At 31.4% G+C, this 24,657-nt stretch overlaps 1 protein-coding gene across 6 annotated transcripts in view; it reads left to right on the top strand.

Annotated features, from left to right (window-relative positions):
* Window positions 1–24,657, top strand: part of LOC114335665 (CCR4-NOT transcription complex subunit 3) — a 75,623-nt gene that overhangs the window by 6,359 nt on the left and 44,607 nt on the right. For 3 of the 6 annotated variants that reach the window (XM_028285938.2, XM_028285937.2, XM_028285942.2), the window contains 5 exons: window positions 5,238–5,393; window positions 5,969–6,148; window positions 7,221–7,410; window positions 16,665–16,858; window positions 21,895–22,273. In XM_028285938.2, the coding sequence (XP_028141739.1) occupies window positions 5,238–5,393; window positions 5,969–6,148; window positions 7,221–7,410; window positions 16,665–16,858; window positions 21,895–22,273 (1,099 nt within the window). The remainder of the gene's footprint in view (window positions 1–5,237; window positions 5,394–5,968; window positions 6,149–7,220; window positions 7,411–16,664; window positions 16,859–21,894; window positions 22,274–24,657) is intronic. The other 3 variants (XM_028285941.2, XM_028285939.2, XM_028285940.2) reach the window with 3 other exon arrangements.

Raw genomic sequence — 24,657 nt, 5'->3', positions numbered from 1 at the left:
TACCTTTTTCCAATCTTAAGAATACTGCCCTTGGCATGTTACCTTTATAATTAAAATTATGAATTACTTTTTTCATCAATCTTGCATTCTCTTATCTTTCACCTCTAATTACATAAACAAACTAAGCAGCTTTCTTTCTTTTTATATTGTTTAAAAGTTCTTATGTTGACAATTCTATCTAAATGTGCATATTTTATGATTCCAATATTCTCATTGCACTGTAAAATCACTGATTCCTGGTAAAACTGACGAAATAACATGCTACACAGTTTAAATCTTCTTTAACCCTTAGTCTCCCGGCAATAGTTACAATACTTTTAAGTACCACCAAATTCAGGTACTCTTATATCCCAAGTGTTAAAGTAGATTTTTTCAAGAATGTTTTGTTAAATATCATTTAGTAGTTTTCAGCTGATATTTAATACTTCAAATGTCATTCAAACGATTTTGTGTTAAATACACAATAAGATTTATAGGTACTCTCTAAATGATCGTTGGAAAAAAATCTATGTTTTTAGCTTATTTGTTCTGACCGAAAAAATAAGGCAGACTTAAAAGTACCATCGGGAAGTAACTGTCAAAAAAAATCTAAAAGTGATGGGAGACTAAGGGTTAATACAGCTTAAATATACTTCGAGAGTCATCTCTGGAAGAAAGAAGGAAATGATACTTGAAACACTTTTTCAATTTATGAATTTTATTTTTGTTTTATAATGTTTCAAAGTTCTTATATTGGCAATTCTATTAAAATATATGTCATATTGTCTGAAAGACTTCTGTAGATGGCCTTTTGGTAGATAGTATCAATAAAGTATAATTCTCTCTCTATATTTCATTAGTCTCTCTATGTAGAGGAGTAAAAGCTTTAACGTTAAAATCTTAGTAAAAATGCTGAAATGTTATGTTGTATGGGTTAAATCTATTTTTAGGGTAATCTCTCTGGGAGAGAAATCACAATCATGAAATCCTTTCTGTTCCATCAATCTTATCATCTGTTATAAATAAATCTCTTTCTCTCTGTGGGAAATACTTATAAGAGGATCACTGTGGGAAAGAGGGATCTTGTGTTGTGTTATTAAATAATCATTCACTTTTAATTTATGTACAAAGTAAGCTGACTTTCCTCTTTTTATACTTGTTATAATTATCTTTGAGAGAAAGAACAGAATCACAATCATGGAGTCCATTCTGTTCCATCACTTTATCTTCTGTAATTACTAAAAATACTGTGTAACAGGATCTCTGAGAAATAAGGGAATCACAATCATGAAGTCGTTTTGGTTCTATTAATCTTCTTGTTTTGTTTTATTATAAATTTCTTTCATTTTAAATTTATGATTTTCCTCTTTTTGTACTGGAATGAGATAAAAATGAAACAAGAAAGCAAAGACTCGCAAAAGAATGACTAAGCTATACCTTGACAGTTTTTGTTTCTTTATTTCTTAATCCACATTCCAAGAAGTAAGATCAAGCACCCATGAGGCAACTGTTTGAAAATAATAGTTGGAAACTAGTTGAAGGTAGAGCACATCGTTGAGCAAATCTGAAACAGTCCGTTTCAGATCATAGTTTTAAAACAGTTGCATCAGGGGCGTTGGACCTAAGTGATAAATGCTAACCAGGTTTTAATATTTGTTTATTATAATCTACAAAAATACATTACAGTATAAGGAATTTTGTGAATGTAGATAAACAAATTCTAAAAATATCCTTTTTACCTAAACTAACCTTAATCTACCTTTACTACAGTGTATCAATTTCAATAAAAAAAAACAGACCTGTGTATTATAGCTACAAAATTAGGCATCAAACTTTAATTTAGAGAGATAACATAGAAACATAATAGGGAACTTGCACATTTTTTTTTATTACATAATAATGTTCAGTTTTGTATAAAAATGAGATTTCCAAAATTTCACGCTTCAAAACCTCATAATAACTTAGAAGTACAAATTTAAAGTCTTCGGTATTTTAAAGTAGTTCGAATGGCCCGTGACGTCACCTAGTTTTACATTAGTTATTATTATGGTTATATTTCGCTGTGTCTAGGTAAACGCTAACGTGTACGCAAATAAAAAAGTTAGGTACATACACGCGAATTAAACTTCATCAAGGCGGTGACGTCATTATTTAACGTACGCAGTGACTGTATATTTTGGTAAATACATGCTATTTTGATATGTTTAGTGTTTGTTTGATAGAAAAATATTTGTTAAGGGAAGGGAAGCAGAACTATTCAGATGTTTCAAACTTAATTGTAATAAATCAATGTACTTATATAATAAAAATGGAACTAAGTTCAAACAAATGGAAATGGGCTGGACACGTTGCCAGAATGAAGGACGGAAGATGGACTCGTAAACTAGTTGAATGGAGACCAAGAGCCGATAAATGTAGCAGAGGAAGACCACCAACACGATGGCAAGATGACTTACGAATGACAACAAAAAACTGGGTACAGCAAGCACAAGATAGAGCACTTTGGAGACAAACAGGGGAGGCCTATGTCCAGCAGTGGATTGAGAGAGGCTGATGATGATATATTAAAAGTATATATTTAGGTTAGTAAAATAAATATATATATTTAGTTGACATGACACGTACAAAATATTGCTAAAATAATTTTTATACGTAAGTTAATTATTATAATCAACTATTCTAAATGGGAAATGAGCCACAATTTAACTAAAAAAAGATTTTATTAACGTTTCGACGTCCAAATCGGATGTCATTGTCAAAATACAAAAATTAGTCAGATTAAATAAATATTAGAAAAAATTTTTTACTAAGCAAAAACATTTTTGTTTAATTTAATAATATTTTGTATTTTGACAACGACGTCCGATTTAGACGTTGAAACGTTAATAACATCATTTTTTTAGTTAAATTGTGGCTTAGTTCCCATTTAGAATAGTTGATTACAAAAATGCCACAAGGAAATAGCTTCATAACAAGTTAATTATTATTGTGAAAGCTTTAGGTCTTCCTTTTATTTTAATTTTGGACGGTAATACTAAATATTGTATATACTAAATTGTAACATATTGTACTATATTGTAATACTGAATACTGTATTTCACTTATAACTAAAAAAATATACAGTGAGCACGTAAAGGTTGGAATAAATTCATTTTCTCGAGAATGGACAATTTTGGAAAAAAATCCCGAAACAGGTCAATTTTTATTTTTAAATTACGACTTTTTGGCATACATATCATACTAGTGACGTCATCCATTTGGGAGTGATGACGTCATCGATGATTTTTTTAAATGGAAATAGGGGTCGTGTGGTAGCTCATTTGAAAGGGTATTTAATTCTCTATTCAGTAATATAAACATTTACATAAATATTTATACAGGGTGTCCAAGAAAACATTTTTTTTTAATTAATTTATTGACATAAAAAGAAGAATGCTTGTAATTTATTTAATCCAAAATACATTTTACTGCTCTCAGAAAACAGAAAAACGTGTTTATTTGAAATATATTCATTGCTTTTCGCTTAAACTAAATGTTTAAACTGTCCAGAGGAAGGTGGGTGACGGCTTTGATATTGAATTTAAGCAAAAAACAATATTTATTTGTCAAATAAACATTATTTCCTGTTTTCTGATAGCAGTAAAATGTATTGTGAGTTAAATAAATTACACACATTCTTCTTTTTATGTCAATAAATTTAATTCAAAAATTTTTTTTTGGACACTCTGTATAAATAAATATGTTAATGTTTATATTACTGAATAGAGAATTAAATTACCTTTACGTTCATCGATGACGTCATCACGCCCAGATGGATGACGTCACTAGTATGATATGTATGCCAAGAAGTCGCAATTTAAAAATAAAAATTGACCTGTTTTTGGATTTTTTTCCAAAATTGTCCATTCTCGAGAAAATGAATTTATTCCAACCTTTACGTGCTCACTGTATATTAATTTATAGTCTCTTAACTTTTTCATACTGTTTTAAAATGTTGTTAAACTCATTAAAACAACTAAATAATTGTCCACACTGCATAGTTAATTTAAAAACAAACACTAAACAATTAAAAAATAAGAAATCTCTTTACTAATCAATATTTAAATTAAAGTATAAACACAATGCAATTAAACAAATTCCAACACTCTGACACTAACTTTTTTATTTGCGTACACGTTAGCGTGTACCTAGACACAGCGTTATATTTAGGTATATTCTTCGTTTCCTTCTTTAGTTTATTGGCCTCCACCTACTTGGGTATTTGGCCAGCTCGTCGTAGGGTAATAAAGGAAAAATATTTATATTCTAATGACATTTATCGTATGTCGTTGTAATAATATATACCAGTTTGTTGAGATTGGAGTTTGATACAGTTTTTGAAGGAAAGAAAAGAAGGTTTACTATTGAAAATAAAACCATTTTGTAAAAGTAAAAATTTTCTATGAATAGTTCAAACGAACAAAAACACTTTTAACGTCACATAACTGTATTTTTTATTGACGTTTATAATGTCTAATTAATTTTGTTTACTTTTTGGTGTAAAATGTAAATGCAAAACCATATGACGTCACGACGCGTTTTTTGCTGGCTGGAATAATTTGAATTTTTAATTGTCTTTAGGGGAAAAATGAAAGACAAACAAAACTTTTTTATCATTGATACATGTTTTAAATTATGTTCTGTTGTGACCTAAAACATTTTTTCCAATTTTAAATTTTATGCAAGTTCCCTATTCTCTACTTCACTTAGACCTACCCTATTGATTCCTAAATTTCTATTCTGAGGTAATTCACAACTTTTTGGACAATGTAGAAAACAGTAGTATTTTGTATTCCACTTAATAATTTGTAATCACATTATTTCTTTGATCCTTTTTTTCAATTTTTTGTACACCTTCTATTTTTTATTATTGTTTTAACACTTTTTTGGTTAAAATTTAATATTTTCTCCTGTTGTTATATTATTGTTATATTATTTAATACTATTATTTCACCTTTGGCACATAGTATCACTTTATTTTATCGCAAACAAGTTGATAACAGTACAATTTTTTAATTTATCTGTTAAGATTGTGTACAAAATATTTTGATTGTTATTATCTGCTGCTCTCAAACATTGATTACAAAATTTAAAAAATACAATATATTTATAAATACTAGCATATGTGTTATAAAAATAAAGTGTAAACAATAATGGTCAAGTTATTAATAATTATTTTTTCAAATTCTTTTTGTATGTAGAAAAATGCCTTTTTGTAGCAAATGGAGAGGTTTAAAGTTGTAGAACGTGAAACTAAAACGAAAGCGTACTCAAAAGAAGGTCTAGGTGCTGCTCAGAAATTAGATCCTGCCCAAAAAGAAAGAGATGATATACAATATTGGTTAACATCATCGATAGCAAAACTTAATATCGGTGTAAGTACTAGATATATTTAACTATAAATTGATCTTGATATATCCTTGCCTTGCTCACTAAGCTGTCAATAACAATTTTCTACAAGAAAGGAATTCAGCAATACTCGGTTGACTTCAAAGAAGACTTTACTTGGATAACGCTGTTGTGCAATCCATCAATATAAAAAGAACTTTTATTCCATCTACTATTACTATGCACAATATTGAGCCCTGACTGGCCTGCAGACCTATTATATGAATTTTTTGATTAATCTACTTTGAAAAATAATCACAATACAAAACTAAAAAAAAATTATTGGCGTTTTGACAACCAGCTTGGAAATCATTTTCGAATTAGTAATTTTCGGAAGTCAAAATGTTAATAAAATATATCTCAATATATAAATTTATATAAATAAAATATCACAGGGATATAGTTTCAGAATTATATTGATTCGATATTAGTGATACCATCTGTATACCAAAGCAAAGATGTATTGAGTGATGTGGTATTTTTGTACTCCTCAGACAATCAATAGTTCGTCAATTAGTTACTTTTGTTTTTATGTATTTACTGAATACAAATATTTTTTTAGTCTGATAGCTTAGAATCTGAAATAGAACAGCTATTATCAAATAAAAAGAAAAAACTCGACAAAGACAAACAAGATAGAATAGAAGATCTGAAATCTAGGTTGGATAAACATAAATTTCACATACGGAAATTAGAAACGCTATTAAGGATGCTAGATAACATGTCAGTGGAAGTTCAACAGGTAATTTTTGTTTTTTAATGCCGTTTTAGTGTCTTTATGGTCACTGGGGTGTTTATTCAAGTTTTTCATGCTCTTTCCCAATGAAAGTTATTTGATGTCAGATCCGGACTGTTTAACTTGTTTAACCTAGTTTTTTCAACTTACATTGTCACTGTAGAGTATCGTCACAGAATAAATAACCATACAGAAGCGAAACTCCTGCCGAAAACGGTAACATAATTTTCATGCTCATGTGTCAATGTAACTGGTGCAACCTCACTTTTGCGACTGACATGACAGTTGTTTATAGTTAAATTTTATATTTATATATGTTTTATTTTATATTTTATTTATATTTTATAGTTAAATTTTATATTTCATATTTAATTAATAACAACTTGTCAAAAATATTACCTAATTTGGAATGGTCTATTCCTTAGAACATCAAGTTCTATTCTGTCACTGGTGCACAAGGTCAAATATTTCGGTCTCAACAAAATCAATGGAACCGACAGTCAGATTCGCTTCTGTGTGGTTATATATTCTGTGGTATCGTAACATTCACAATTATTATCCATCCTCTTGATGTTGTTGTAGTCTATTCTACTTTTATAAATTTTTGCCCCTCTTTGGGATGGCCAGAAAGATTGGCTGGATAAGCCAATCTTTCGGATATAAGCCAATCTTTCGGATTAGAGATAGATTTTTCTGATAGATCTTTCTGAATTCAGAGATAGTCTATTCTTAGCTGAAAAATCAATTCGATTCACCACAATTTTACCAGCCATTTTCTACCCCTCTTCCTTTCTCAACCAGGCTTGGAAACAGCTATGGTGGATAAGAGAACCATGAAAGCAACTGAAATTGACACCATAAGACGACCAGATAGAATATGAATATTGAAGTTGCAATCATATTTCATAGTCAGCAAAAGTTAATTAACTTTTTAAGACAAGTTTTATTTTGAAACCAATTCGTGAGGGCACATTACTTGAACAACAAATATTTGGCCTGATCAAATACAAGATTTAAAAATCCCTTTACTTATATACCGCAATATTACAATCAATGTTTAGTTATATTTTAATTTCAGATTAAAAATATTAGAGACAATGTCGAATATTATATAGACTTTAACACAGAGCCAGATTTCGAAGACAATGAATTTATCTATGATGACATTATTGGTATGGACGAAGTTGAATTATCTGGCGTCGCATTACCTTCTTCTGCGACGACGGATAGTAATGAGACTGGTGGTACACCTACCTCAATTATATCAGGTTAGTAAAATGTTCTTCTTCATAAATTCATGTAATTAATAGAGGTTTATTATAAGGAATTCAAGTACTGAAAATATACAGTAGAACCCCGATTATCAATGTGCAGATTATCCGTGCTATGATTTTCTATTACTGAAGTTGTATTTTTGATGTTTCATCAAAATCGCGTCACCATAAATCACTCGACGAAAACTATGTAGGCCAAGAGGGAGACTCATAATAATGAAAGATTCATTTTTTCTGTTATCTTTTTATGGTAGGTACAGCTGGTTCCTAAAAAAACTGATACGACTCTAAGATTTGATCATTTTGAGCAGTGTATTTGATTGGATTGACATTATATTATATTTATTATGACAGACAAATAATAAAATAAACAAACAAACGACAGACAACTGATTACATACAGTCGGAAAAATGAAAGAATAGGGCTTTTCATTCACAGTCATTTGTTTCGAGCTTCTGTCATGTGTCACATAATATTAATATATCTACGTCATATGTTATTGATATATACGCTGTGAGCTCGTACGTAGAGGGGATATTTACAAATTCGCGAGCGCCAGTAGTGGCAAGTCTGTAAACGTTTACCGGAAATTTGACATAAATGTCAAAGTGATTAATTTAAAATTAAAATTATTTATTTATTTATTTTCAACGGGACACTGCCCAATAAGATTACAAGTTTATAAGTCCAATATACATAATACATGTGTCAATAATAATAAAACTACAATAAAATAGTAATAATAAAACAATAATACAATAAAATATAAATATCACAAACTTAATCACATAAATCAGATTCATATATCACAATAATGAATATCCAACAACTACTCAAACAAACAAACGTCTGAGGCCAGAGATGAATTCAGACTTCGGTGCAAAAAAATCTAGATCAGGTTGAGTATTTGCCCATCTTAGTGCTCGAGATAAAAAGTTGTTATATGCATAGTTGGTTCTATGGATAGGAACATAGAATGTTTGATTTAATCGAGTTCTGCGGAGAGGTACATGGAGACCAACCTGCTCAAGTAGCTGAGGACACAAAACTGTTGAATTAACTATGCCATAGAGCATCCTTGCATCCTTAATTACTCGTCGGTCACGCAATGAGAGAATACCCAATTGGGTTTCAATTTGATAATAATTTAACTGATTTAACTCAAAAGGTATACCCAGTTTATATGCTATGTACCTTAAGAACTTGTGTTGGACTGTCTCGATTTTTGTTATGTAAATATTGTAAGATGGAGACCAAACACAAGAACAATACTCTAGATGAGGTCTAACTAAAGAACAATATAGTAATTTAATTGCATCAATATTCTGAAAGTCTCTAGTGCATCTTTTTATAAAACCAAGCATTTGTAAAGATTTGGAAATTTTTGATGTATAATGTGATTCAAATAAAAGTTTACAGTCTAAATTAATTCCCAAATCACGAATTTCAGTAACCCAGTCAACAGGAATATTCTGTATATTATAATTATATTCTATTGGGTCTCTCGATCGTCCAAAAGAAATAGCATGACACTTAGATTCATTCAGGGCCATGGCATTCAACATACACCACTCACTCAACCGATCAAGATCATGTTGAAGATTAATACAGTCTTCTGTATTGTTGATAATTGTATAGAACTTTAGATCATCTGCAAAAAGCAGAGGTGAACTGTGTCGGAAGCAGTGGTGTATATCATTGATGAATATGTTAAATAACAGGGGCCCCAAATGCGAACCCTGAGGTACTCCTGAATGAACCTTAATCTCACAGGAAACAAAATCCCTGATACGCACCATCTGAACTCGGTCAATCAAGTATGTTCTCAGCCACTCAAGAAGTGGACCATTAACACCCATTTGTTTAAGTTTAAATATTAAAATATTATGGTTGACCCGATCAAAGGCCTTGGAGAAATCGGTGTATAGTGCATGTACCCTACAACCCCTCTCCAAGGCCTTCCTCAGGAAGTCCACAAATACTAGTGTGTTACATTCGGTTGATCTGTTATTCCGAAATCCAAATTGTTGGTCTACTAGTTGTTTTTCAAGTGAAGCTTTAAGATAGTCACATACAAAACATTCAAATATCTTTGGTATTACACTAATTATACTAATGGGCCTGTAATTATTCACCAATGAATTATCTCCTGCTTTATAAATGGGTGTTAAAAAACTATTTTTCCAACATTCTGGAAATTCACCCATATTTAAGGATAGATTAAAGATGTGAAAAAGAGGTCTGGATAATATAAAACAACAGTTCTTGAGAAAGCTAGGAGGCAATCCATCAGGACCAGGACCCTTATTCGCATCCAGTTCTGATAATTTTAGATAAATATCAGATATAGTTATGTTGAAACCAGTCAGATTAGAGAGAGAGAGAGAGAGAGAATATATGTTTATTGTCTAAGAAAAAATCTTGTTGACAAACACCGTTTAAGAGTTTTAAATAAATAAATTAAATTAAAATATGACTAAATATAAAATATAACACATAACACATTTACATTATATAACAACTACAAAATATGTAGTATTGTCAAAAATAAAAAACAAACAAACTACAAGCTGTAAAACTAAATCACAAACAATAATGACAAACAAATTGACAAAAAAAAAAAAAATACACAAGATCACAAATACATCAGCTCCAATGGTCCTCAAAAAATTCTGTCAGATCATAATAGGCCCTCTTAGCGAGCAGTCTATCTAATGAATTTCTAAACTTTCTAATAGTTTCCAAATTTTTTATTTCACTAGGTAGTTTATTAAAAATTTTGATGCCGTTAAAAATAAATGAGTCTGACTAGTGTGCTTCTAGGTGTAATCAAAGCTAAATTGCTAGCAAATCGTCCAGATCGATTATTATTTTCATATAGATGTTTATTCTTAAAAATAATGCTTGCCGTTTCCAAAATGAAAAGAGATACAAGTGTAAGGATACTGTGTTTAATAAATAAAGGTTTACACGTTTCTCTAGAATTTACCTGGCACAACAGGCGTACTGCCTTTTTTTGAAGCAAAAACACACTACTGAAAAGCTCCTGACTACACGCTCCCCAAAACTGAATTGCGAATCTAAGATGTGACTCTACTAGTGCAAAGTACACAGTTCTTGCTTGGGCAAAACCAAGCTCCCTTCTAGTCGACCGTATTGCATAGCATCCAGATGCAAGATTAGTAAGACCAAATGTAGGTGAGTCACTGGGTATGACACATATTTGAGTGGAATATACTGTAGAAAAATATTCTGCAAAAAGATTTACAATATCCGGTCCCTCATAGAGGGCTTTCCTCTCCGTGAATTCACAAATGACCAAAATCCCTTCAAATTATTTCTTATTGATAATTCTGTTAAGTAAATATGATTTCTGTAGCTTTCAGCTTTTAACAATTTACAATTAAATTAAAAACATTAAAAACATTAATTATAAAAAATATTAGTTGGTCAAAGTTGTGGTATATATTTTTACCTTAAATATACTTACGTTTTAAATGCTGAATTTAAGTTTTTTTAATGTTCCGTAATATGTAATTATAAATTAATCTGCGCCATCTACACGATAATTGTGAAAGTATCCGAAGTAAGAAATTCATATTTTATCAATAGAACGTCAAAATGATTAGCAAAATCTTAAAAAAATCGATTACAATTTATTTGCGTTGTAAATATTAAGCGATAGCAATTAAATAATAAATTTAAAAATTACCGGTGAAAGTTGAATTAGTAATCCGCCAGGAGCGACACCAGCGAAGCTCAGAGCGTATACCAATGATACAAACTAAAGACGTATGACGTAGATATATTAATATTATGTGACACATGACAGAAGCTCGAAACAAATGACAGTCGATGAAAAGCCCTATACCCATGAACGATCACATCAATCACATATTTTGTATTTGCTGTTTTTTTTTTCATAAATGTCAAATGAGAGATTATTAATAATCTGAAGAATATGTGATTGATGTGTTCGTTCATGGGTATTCTTTCATTTTTCCGACTGTATTTGTGTTAATTCATAATTTTTTTTTTATTTAGCTAATGCCTCGACAACTAATGGCCATTGGCATGGTGGGTACAGTGAATTTTTGCAATCAGGTACCTCGTGTCATTTGTAGTGTGTGTTGAGTAAGTGTCTTGTTACTTTGCAAAGTCAACGTCATTGTCTTTGCAAAGAGACGCTAATTGTATTCGAACGTCTGCGGTCCCTCCGGTGAGTACCGATCCCACAAGAACAGAATTTTCATTTATTAACACGTTGGCGGGCAGTGCGTCAAATGCATAAGCAAGTGTTGTGACACTACATGTATTTTGCAAAGTAGAATAGGGAAGAATGCAACGTATATAGACGTTGTGTCACATTACATCAATGGAAATTAGACGTCTATAGACGTTCTGTCCGTCAACGTGTTAATTTATAATAAACGAAAAATCCCTGACCCTGGTGAGATTCGAACTCACGACCATTCAGACCTTTCGATCCAAAGGTAGGCGCTCTTACAACTGAGCCACAGAGGGGGTTAATCCATAAATTGCAATAATTATTAAGGTCTAAATTTTGATATTACTTTGAATTCTTGCAGTTTTCGCATCTTCAAAAGGATTCTCTTCTAATCTCTCCAAAAGCATACTTTCATGAGCGGTAGATACTTTTGGTCTTCCAGAACCTTGCTTTCTTTCGAGAGTTTCTTGTTCTCACCATCTTTTATTAATATTAAAAACTGTTGTTCTGCTTATGTTAAAATGGTTCTTTACGGCAGATAGTGACCAACCATCTTCTAATTTCGTTACAATTCTTGCTTTTAGTTCTTTGCTAGCATGTGGAGCCATTTTCTGAAGTTGAACAGAATAAGTTATCTGACAAATTTTAAAATTTGGCAGTGACAATATGTAAATAATAAGTATTTATCCTTCAAAATACACTGCTTAATTTTCTACAAAATACGCTTTAAGAGCCATATCAGTTTTTTTAGGAACCAGCTGTACATATGTATATATATATACATACATATATGTATTATATATAAGAAATAAATGCTCGGATTATCCGTGCCTCGTCCGGTTCCGAGGAGCACGGATAATCGGGGTTCTACTGTATTAACCTTCCGATGACCAACCTTTTTTTGTTACACGGATGACCAAGGGGGGAAAATGACCCCAGGTCAAAAATGACAATTAACAAAAAAATAAAGTTTTTTTTTTAATTTTAAATTTTTTTTTGGCATGGACTTTATGTCATTCAGCCAGTCACAAAATGAGTATTAGTGTCATGTGTAGTGTGTATGTTGAGTAAGTGTCTTGTTACTTTGCAAAGTCGACGTCATTAGCGTAAAACTACTTGTAATTACACATAATAGACGCTATTTTACTAAACATCAACTTCAGAATATATTTTTTATTCGTAAAATATAGGGAATTTTTTTTATTTCAAAATATGAGGATATTTAGAATGATATTAAAGTCAAATAAAAAAAATAATGAGTTAAAAATTAAAAATACTTTTGAATTTATTAAAGAAAAACATACGCTGGGGTCACAATTTCCCCTGCTTGGTCATCCGAAGGTTAAAGTGATGTAATATGTTTAAGAGGGCACTAACGACCTTGCAAAGCAGTAATTTAACATACTAAAGCCGATTAGAAGACGCAAACACAATCCTCATAAACACAAAGAAGTTTTGCCTCCACATTCACAAGCAATGTTTATTTTGAAACCAAGACCGCGCATATGAACAACAAGGCTTTAGATAAGGACCATCCTGTAACGATGTAGCTTTTGTCGTCAGGCAAGTCATGGAAGAATCACTAGAATATAACATCTCGGCTTACTGTTGCTTCATAGATCTACAAAAGGCATTCTTGTAGAGCTGAATGACGTAATTCAACTGTTATATAAACGAAACACCATCAGACATCATCAAGACTATCGAAAACATATACAGGAGAAATAACATGCAGGCCAGAATTAATAACAAACTAACACAGCTGATACCAGTGGAAAGAGGCATACGTGAAGGAGATTCATTGAGCCCGCTGCTGTTCAACCTCATCGTATTATTATTCATAAAGTTAGAAGCCTGAGTATAGAGTACAGAATCAGTGAAGAAATTATCTCTATAGTATGCTATGCAGATGATGCCATATTTATTGCTGAGAGTGAAGATGACCTTCAAAGAGTTTTATATCAATTTAATGTAACATCAAGGAAGTTTAACATGATAATATCACCAAATAAAACAAAAATTACGATAATCTCTTAAAGATTCAATAATGTGCAAGCTGGAAGTGGACAGCAAAATAATCTAGCAAGAAAGAAGTAGCTGCTACCTGTGGGAGTACTAATGCACAGTCATGGAGATACAGAAGCGGAAGTTGCCCAACAAATAAACAAAGCCAACAGGAACTGAAAATACTCCTAGATATCATAGGAAAATCATTATAGGACAGACAAGGTAGCACAGACCTCAGGCAAAGCTGTAATATAGACAACATAAATGACTGGACACTGAAAAGAAAAAAAGAATGGTATAGCCATATAAGCAGATTGGGACAAGGAAGACTAAGACTGGTAAAGATAGCATGAGACAGATCACCAAACGGCCGAAGGAGTATAGGAAGGCCAAGGAAGAGATGGTGTGACAACCTGGATGAAGATGGAACAGGCGCGAGCCTATTAAGGAAGAAGAAGAAATATATTATAGAATAGTTCTTCGTGCGTGACAAGCTTAATTGTGTAAGCACATTACATACAGCTCCCAGTAGGCTATTGATTATATTCAAAATAAGAGAGCTAAAAGGAACTACAACGTTAACGGGATTTTATTATTTCATATGGTCAATGGACATCTATATATGAAAAAACCGCGGAGTGCTACCATTTAAAGGGGTGCGTTTTTGAGAAATGGGTGAATTAGTCCCTGGGCACAGGTTACATTAGGGTGAGTTCTATGCACTTTTGATACAAACATATCTACATAAAAATTGTTCCTGGTTAAATTTCCTATCTAAATATTACTTTTTAATGTCAATGATACTTTTTTTTTACAAAAATATATTTAAAAGCAAAAGCACAAAGAAACCCAAAAGAAAGAAATTTTGTTTTATGTCCCGTAACTTTTGTCCACGAGGATATATATAGACATTGCTTTACAGAAAAATAACCTACATATTTTTTCTTTAAAATGTTATTTAGTAGAGGTAATTAGAATGTATAGTTTTCGAAATATGATTTTTCAAAGTTCGCCACTCACAGCAATTTTGGGCAATTTTTCTTGTTATTTTGCAAATATTGTTCTGTAACTTTTTTCTACGTAACTTTAGGTATATGCAATGGTACACGTAATAGGAATAGAAATCAGTTACCTTTAAAATAATCTACTGTATAACGTTGTACGACTTTTTTTTAAAGAGATTATGGTTTTTCAAGCTTTTATACTTTTAAAGATTTTTTATAATATAATATAAAAATAAAATAATATTATTATATAATATATTATATATTATATAATATTATATTATATATAGTATATATAATATAATATTATATTGTATATTATATATTATTTAATACCTAATATAAAAAAAATATTATTTTTTACATTTTTTACGACTTTTTTGGAAATTTCTCATTATAACTTTCTTTTTCTTGTACATGAATATACTATATATTGCCCAATAAAGAGGGCTTACTTTCTGTTCTTTAAAATGGTTTATCATCTATATTTAAATATGTAATGGAAACCGAGTGATTCTTTGATATTTTTTACCTGTATTATTTAAAATTATTTCTTTTACAAAAATTACATAAACATTAGTCTTAGAAAACATCATTTTAGTTAAAATTATTTAAACGTTGACATTTAAAAAAATTTCAAAATCAAAGTCCATCTCTTCTTTAGGATTAGCTTCAATATCTTCCTCTGACACCTCAGTTATCTTATGAGTTCCCACAATTAGTACCCATGCACATGCAACCTTTGCAGAATATTGAACAACTAATTCCTATCTTCCTACAACCGCAGTTTTTTGTACATCCTTTAGTACATTTACATGCTATTTTTTGAAGCAAAGCTTGTGGTGCAGGAGCTTTCACAGTAAATATTGGAATTAATCCATATTTTGAAGTTTGCCCGGTCGAGTCAAGTGGATCCAAAGTATTACCTATAAAAAATAAGATTCAATCATAGCACACAATTACATAAAAAAGTTATAATGAGGAATTTAAAAAATAATCCTAAAATCAAAAATCGTTGCAAGTACTTATTACATTTTGAAAAAGCATATCTTATTCAAAAATAAGCTTTCTTTTTTATTATATAATATATACCTAAATGTAGAAAAAAAAGTTATAATGGGAAATTTAAAAAATAATCGTAAAAAATGTAAAAACTCGTTAAATCTAAATAAAAAACTCGTTAAAAGTCTAAAGTCTTGAAAAAGATAACCTCTTTAAAAGAAGTCGTACAACATTATACAGTAGAACATTTTAAAGGTAATTGATTTCTATTCCTCTTACATGTACCATTACATATGCCTAAAGTTACGTAGAAAAAAGTTACGGAACAATATTTGCGAAATAACAAGGAAAATTGCCCAGAATTGCTGTGAGTGGCGAACTTTGAAAAATCATATTTCGAAAACTGTAGATCCTAATGACCTCTACGAAACATCACTTTAAAGACAAAATATTTAAGTTTTTTTTCTGTGAAGCAATGTCTATACCTATATTCCCGTGGACAAAAGTTATGGGACAAAAAACAAAATTTCTTTCTTTTGGGTTTCTTTGTGCTTCTTCTTTTGAATATATTTTTGTAAAAAAAGTATCTTTGACTTTAAAAATTTATATCTAGATAGGAAATTTAACCACGAACAATTTTTATGTAGACGTGGTTGTACCAAAAGTGCATAGAACTCACCCTAGTGTAACTTGTGCCCATGGACTAATTCACCCATTTCTCAAAAACGCACCCCTTTAAATGGTAGCACTCCGCTGTTTTTTCATAATATATAGAGATTCATTGACGATATGAAATAATAAAACCCCATTAACGTTGTAGTTCCTTTCTATAGTGCATAATCAATAGCCTACAGAGCGAACCATGGCTAGTGAGAGAAACCCTGTCTGTGTAAAGAAAGATCAGTGTACGAGCGAGGACAGCGTCTGTCACCGACCATGGTTCATTCCGGGAGGTGTAGTTGTAATTTATTCTCAAATAAATGTTTGATAAAAATGATGGTTTCAGGTTCGTCGCCCCCGCCCTCATCATCACCGCCACTCCAACCGCCCACGTCTTCGGTGCCCTTAACGATGACGTCACTGGCGACGGCGGCTGCCGCAGCGGCGGCTAACAGCGTCCTGCATAATTACAACAACCATTCCGGAGAAAACTCGAATGACGACAGTAAAAAGGTTGTAGGCAAAGAACAGAAGGTGTGTGTAAGTATCTCTTTACTTATAATTAAAAAAAAAAATTAAAGACAGTTTATATTTCATTATGTTTCAAAGGGTGCAGTTTACCATCAACCAAAAAGTAGTAGAACGTGTGCCAAAATACACGTACCTTGGCCTACATTAAAGAGCAGTGGGACCACTTCCAAGAAATAAAAGCTAGAATAGATAAAGCAAGGCCAGCGTTCATCCAAATGTCCAAACTGTTCAAATCACACAATTTTAATTTAGAACTGAAACTCAGACTCCTCCGATGTTATATATATTCTCCATCTTACGGAAGCAACAACGAAGAGACTGGAAGCTTTAGGAATGTGGATAGACATATAGACGAATTCTTAAGATATCATTGATGGACAAAATATCAAATGCCAAAATACTCCAAAAACTTAACAAAGAGTAGGAAATAATATGCACGGTGAAAAGAAGAAAATTAGATTATTTCGGTCACATCACCAGAAATGAAACAAAATATAACCTGTTAAAATGCATATTGCAGGGAAAGGTGAATGGCAAAAAAGGCGTTGGAAGAAAAAGAATATCTTAATGTTGTTCTGAAGCTATTTCCTCGTGGAATTTTTATGATTAACTATTTAGATGGGAAATAAGCCACAATTAGATTGAAAAAATAATTTTATTAACGTTTCGACGCCCAAATCGGGTGCCGTTGTCAAAATACAAAATACTACTAAATTAAACAAAAATATTGTTGCTAAGTAAAAAAAATCTTCTAATAATTTATTTAATCTGACTCATTTATATTGGCAATTCAGACGTATATTATACATTTTAAAGTAGAAGACTTTAAAATGATATCGCCAATATTTATGAGTTGAGTTCCTAGGACGACTTTACTAAAAGATAGTTCATTCGATTACATCCGTCACAAAAAAATCGTAGCACGTGATCTTTCTTTAAATTTATATCTACAGTCCCTGGCCATATTATTATGACCACCTATGAATTAATTTTTATAGAAATTAACTATTTCACTAAGTATATTTTGTTTTAAAATTACTTTTAAATTTACTTTTGTTATGTAATATTACTGTTATACATTAACTATAATATGTTTAATAATAAACAGCAATAAAATATTTGAAAATATGTATTAGACATTTATAAATTTTTTAATAATTTATTGAATTCCTGACCTTAATCCCATAAAAAATATTTGGGAGCTTTTAAAATGAGAAATTTCCAGTGAAAAGGTCACAAACAAATTTGTTTTGACTAATGGACTAATAAATCATTGGAACCACAATGACAAATTGAGGCAAAGTGAAATTAACTGCATTCAAAGTATGCCAAGACGGGTACTAACGGTAATCAAAGTTAAATGGGGCTCAACAAAATATTAAACAAATATAAACGTGTGATATTTTCAAATGTTTTATTGCTGTTTATTATTAAATATATTATACATATATACCAATAAAACATTTGAAAATATGCCATATTTATATATTTTTTAATATTTTGTTGGGCCCCCTTTAACTTTGATTACCGCTAGTCATACTTTGAATGCAGTTAAATTCACTTTGCTTCATTTTGTCATTGTGGTTCCAATGATATATTAGTTCTTTAATCAAAACAATTTTGTCTGTGATCTTTTCACTGGATATTTCTGGTTTTAAAAGCTCCGAAATATTTTATATGTGATTTAGGTCAGGAATTTAACAAAATAATAAAATATATATAAATATGTACTACTTTCAAATATTTTATTGCTGTTTATTATTAAATATATTATAGTTAATGCATAACATTAACATTACATATTAACAATATTAAATTTAAAAATAATTTTTAAACAAAATGTAGTTAGTGGAATAGTTGATTTTTATAAAAATTCATAGGTGGTCATAATAATATGGCCAGGGGCTGTATGTATTATTAATATTATTATAATTTAAACATATTAAAGTCAGAATTTGGTATTAGTTTTTGAAAGTAAATTAAATGTAAGACCAAATACTTACGATATCGGGATAATATCACGAGGTTTTTTCTTGGTTTTCCCTCGTGATTTACTGTGGAATCTCTAACGCGAGTATTTTACTGTCATCGTTGCATTTGTTGTCTTTTTAAAGACAAGATCACGTGCTATGATTTTTTTGTGACGGATATTCTTGAGTTGGGATTGATTTCATGTAATCGAATGAACTATCTTTTAGTAAAAGTCGTCCCAGGAACGCAACTCATAAATATTGGCGATATCATTTTAAAGTCTTCTACTTTAAAATGTATAATATACGTCTGAATTGCCAATATAAATGAGTCAGATTAAATAAATCATTAGAAGAATTTTTTTACTTAGCAACAACATTTTTGTTTAATTTAGTAGTATTTTGACAACCGCACCCGATTTGGGCGTCGAAACGTTAATAAAATTATTTTTTCAATTTAATTGTGGTTTATTTCCCATCTAAATAGTTCATTTTAAAGAATATCTTGGCTCCGAAACTTGAGGACCTGGTTTGTGGCATCCACTATGGGGCTTCTCAAGGCAGCAGCTAATAAGATTATCATTGCCAGGATGATTGCCAACTTTTGTAACGGATATGTACCAGAAGAAGAAGAAGATGTTTCAAAGGCGACCATCATTGGGTGCGTTCGGACGACCACAGCGGCTGACTGTCAGCGCAAAGCAGCTTAGTGCTTGTATCCAGCGCTAATATGGAAAGCTTAGTAAATCTCCCAGCGGTGTCGTCTGACAGCTATCGCTTACTCTGCTGTCCAGCCGCTGTGGTCGTCCGAACGCACCCATTATCTTACATACGTTTCACCCTCTTGGGCTCACAGAGGCCTATGGTCTGCTCTTAATAAAAAAAACTGTTTTCCTAAGCAAAATTATACAAAAAATACTCTCTGTCTTTCATTTTCTCTTAGTTTACTCATATTGTGAGTACACGGAATCAACTTTGGATGGCATTTTACCTATACCGTATGTCAAACATGCTATGCAGTGTAAAAGGATAACCTCATGTGAACTAAATGAGCATTTTCTGACACATTGCCGCTCTTCACGACTTCGGCCGTGAAAAGTAGTATTAGGCAGGTACTTGTAGAGGATTATCGCTGTTAACTGCTGCGGAATACTAAAGGAGGATTCATGTATGATAATTCACAGAATGGCAAACCCGCTTGCAATATACAACCATACTGATTCTAACGTTTGAAACGGAGAACAACCGAACGAAGTGGCGATTGGAAGTCAGAAAACGTTATAAACCGACATGTAGTATTAGTAGTAGTAAAATTACTTTATTCAATTTTAAAAATACAGAAAACAGTATGAATGTTGTTCTGAAGCTATTTTCTTGTGGCATTTTTATAATAAATTACTTTTAATGGGAAATAAGCCACAATTTTACCAAAAAAATGATTTTATTAACGTTTCGAAGCCCAAATCGGGTTTCGTTGTCAAAATACAAAATACTACTAAAATAAACAAAAATGTTGTTGCTAAGTAAAAAAATTCTTCTAATAATTTATTTAATCTTTAAAATGATATCGCCAATATTTATGAGTTGCTTTCCTGGGACGACTTTACTAAAAGATAGTTCATTCGATTACATGAAGTCAATCCCAATTCAAGAATATCCGTCACAAAAAAATCATAGCATGTAATCTGTCTTTAAAAAGACAACCAAATGCAACGATGACAGTAAAATTATCGCGTTAGAGATTCCATAGTAAACCACGAGGGACATCGTAAGTATTTGGTCTTACGTTTAATTTACTTTCAAACAACTAATACCAAATTCTGACTTTAATATGTTTTAAATATAAATAATATTAATAATACATACAATAAGTAATATAAATAATATAAATATAAATATAAATATAAATATAAATAATATAATAATATAAATAATACATACAATAAATAATATAAATAATATAAATATTGTAGATATACAATAAGTAATACTAAAATATAAAATTTATACTAACTCGATATGTTATTGGCTTACTAATCGTGGTATTTTCTTTCTGGTTTCATTTAGCATAATTAGAGCCGCTTCTTTGATTTTTCTCTTTTTACAATCTGATTCTTTCAGGACTATACTTGAATCTCTCCACTGAACTCGTATGTTCATTATCCCATGCATGTTGACATATTTGAGATCTATCAAATTCTCTATTTTTAATATAAGACTTATGTTCACTTATTTTAACGTTTAATGGTCTTGATGTTTCACCTAATTGAAACCAATTGTGTCGCAAATTCCTCGGTAGAATGCGGTAGGATGTGGTTACCCATACTGAAAGAGGAAGTCAATAGAAATAAAATACCACGATTAGTAGTACAAAAACATATCGAGTTGGTACAAATTTTATATTTTAGTATTACTTATTGTATATCTATGTATTATTAATATTATTTATAATTTAAACATATTAAATTCAGAATTTGGTATTAGTTTTTTGAAAGTAAATTAAATGTAAGACCAAATACTTACGATGTCGGGATAGTATCACGAGGTTTTTTTCCTGGTTTTCCCTCGTGATTTACTATGGAATCTCTAACGCGAGAATTTTACTGTCATCGTTGCATTTGGTTGTCTTTTTAAAGACATATCACATGCTATGATTTTTTTTGTGACGGATATTCTTGAGTTGGGATTGATTTCATGTAATCGAATGAACTATCTTTTAGTAAAGTCGTCCCAAGAACGCAACTCATAAATATTGGCGGATATCACTTTAAAGTCTTCTACTTTAAAATGTATAATATACGTTTGAATTGCCAATATAAATGAGTCAGATTAAATAAATTATTAGAATAGAAGAATTTTTTTTACTTAGCAACAACATTTGTGTTTATTTTAGTAGTATTTTGTATTTTGACAACGAAACCCGATTTGGGCTTCGAAACGTTAATAAAATCATTTATTTGGTAAAATTGTGGCTTATTTCCCATTAATAAACAGTATGAACATACTGTGCCACTTTTTTATTTGATTATGATTTGCTTTATTTTTACTGGGATACTACTATTAATTAATTTATAGTATACATCATTTTTGCAGCCTATCAAACCAATGCCGGTTCGAGCAGTAACCAATAGCCAGTCCACCACGAACACCCCCCTCAATTCCCTGCTAAATTACAGTTCGGTGGGCAGTATAGGAGCGGTGACGTCGTCGTTACCGCCCCCCTCGGCTATCAATCCTATAGGAGTGACGTTAGCCCCTTCGGTGGGCAAAACGACGGTATCGTTGGCGAACAGCGTCGTCGGCGGCATAGTAACGCCCGTCGGCAACGCTGTCGGCAACAAGATCCAGCCAGGACGAGAAGCTTCTCCCGTTTCGCTTGTGCAGTCCCTAACGACGTCATCGATGGGCGGTAACTTCGCTGCGGTTGCGGCAGCTAGTGCGGCGAAGACGACGAGTAAGTATTTACTTCTTAGTCTCTAAATCCTTAATAAATGATATTCTTCCTAGTGCCTCTACACAGGTGCTCCGATGAGGTTAAGTTAAAACCGAAATACATGTAAGCACGTATAGTCCAGGGTAATAAGGTTTTTTCCATGTCACTTAAACAGCCAGGGTACTGAAGCGTTTTTTCGACAGGAAATACCTGTAAGAGCAATTTGTAACTATTTCCTGCGTAGGATCTGGCGACCATTTTTATTTATAAACAATTAAGTGTCAAAAAATGACATTTTTCACTTTTTTTTTCAAATCAATGGAAAACAGGGAAACTTATGGTTTTTTTAGTACAAATATCTTCGAGATTATGGGAAAAGCTTTAAAATGACGTATTACAAAGTTTGATATACTCATTTACTGTTAATATAATTGCGAAAAATGGTCGGAATTGAAAAAAAAATTATGTTCGCAATAACTGTTGTAAAAAGTAGTGTACAGCTTTGAAATTTTTGTCAAATAAGGGTTCTTTGGTGCTTAATATGTGATAAAAATTTCAAAGCGATTCAGTCAATTGTTTAAATTTTATTCAAATTGTTTATCCCAGAGAGCGTTTTTTTTGCAATAACATAAGTCAGAAAAAAAATGACGTTAGAACCATTCCACAGGTGTCAAATGAAAGACCATGAGCTAGCTATATTTTCCACTTGGTTTAAAAAAAGTGAATAAAAAATGCATTTATTAGTAATAAATAATTATGCAAAAGTATCATAAATCTTTCCGTATAAACTTTTTATTTGGTTATATAAGAAATTATATATATTTATTACAATTTTTGAAGTTATACTTCTTTAGGCGCGATTGAGAGTAAAATTTTTCATAAATCTGCGCGCATGCGCACACAGACACACACACATGCTCGTATCAACCCCAGCCAAGGGCATACCGAATGGGGAGGCGTTGATCTTAATGTTACTTTGGATGCCCTGGGTAATGGGACATCCTTTGTATTACTTCATGTGATTAAGCCACCTGGTTTTAGGGGTAGCTATAAGAGCTTTTCGCACACAGACAGTATGAAGTTTAGTTGCTAATATTTCAAATTATGTATCAGCGCAAATTAGCCATTAAAATAATATATTAGTGTTTTTTAGTAAATGTATTATTTATTATAATTTTGTGTCTTTGGATTTGTCTTTCTTGGGCGTAAAATAATAAAACACCTATTTTTATATTTCACTTGTCACCGTGATGTGTAATTATGTATATCTGAAACGTCAGTAACATGCGCCTTGATGGCCTGGTTGGTAGAGCATTGGACCAGAGATCGAGAAATCGCGAGATTGCGGGTTCAAATCCCGAACGATTCATACTTTTTTGTTTTTGAAGTTATACTTCTTTAGGCGCGATTGAGATTGAGGGTGAATTTATATTAATCTGCGCGCATGCACACACCGACAGTATGCTATTAGTCGTTATACGGGCTCTGATTGGGTGTTAAAATAATCTGTCAATAATAAATAATTGTTCAATATGAAGGTAAACAAATGTTTAATATATTAGTTTTATTGTTGTAAGGACAGAAACAAAAAAGTTTATAATTGTAGTGACTTTTAAATAGTTTTTAAAAGCAACAGGTATGGGCCATTCCACGAACATCGCCTGTTTTGGATTACTTCGACAACGAATATTTTACTGTGCAACATAAGAAGTACGGAAGTAAGTGGCGCTAATAATTATTCCAATAAACAACAATGTAATTTGCAATTTACTTTCGTTCTTCTTATTTTGCACAGTAAAATATTCGTTGTCGAAATAATCCAAAGCAGGCGTATGTTCGTGGAATAGGGTATACGTAATAATTGTAAATGTATCATAGGTACCTACCTATTTGAACCTACCAAAATACATAGTATGTAATACTTTTATTTACATAATTTGATTACCATCAAAATTTCTATCAATGTTCACCTAATATATTGTTTTCTTACTCTATGTTTTGTTGTATTTTTTCAATTCTAAATAATTTCAATTCAAAATCAAAATAATTTGATTTAATTCAAAAATGTCAAAAGTTTAATCCGTTTAGTTAGTCGATCTTCGCACATAATGACACATTGTCTCCGTGGCGAAGCGTTTAAGGCGAATGAATCCCAATACCAACCGCGCTGATGAGCTGGTTCGAACCCCAATAGAAACTTTTATTTTTTTAAAAGACTAAGTTTTCACTCTAATGGCATATAACATATCCCACCAGAATGAAAACAATGGGAACCTTCTCTGGTTACACCTCCGAGGCTTCTACAATTTGCAAGCCATATGGATGCTGAGACTAAGGAAGATGAGGGAATTCTACAATTTACAATTCACGTCACATCTGCTCAGCGCGGTAAAGTTCCAACGAGA

Source organism: Diabrotica virgifera, chromosome 2, assembly GCF_917563875.1.
Source record: "Diabrotica virgifera virgifera chromosome 2, PGI_DIABVI_V3a".
Classification (NCBI taxonomy): Eukaryota; Metazoa; Arthropoda; class Insecta; order Coleoptera; family Chrysomelidae; genus Diabrotica; species Diabrotica virgifera.
Note: the sequence above shows the minus strand (reverse complement) of the source record. Positions and strands in the feature narration are given on the sequence as shown.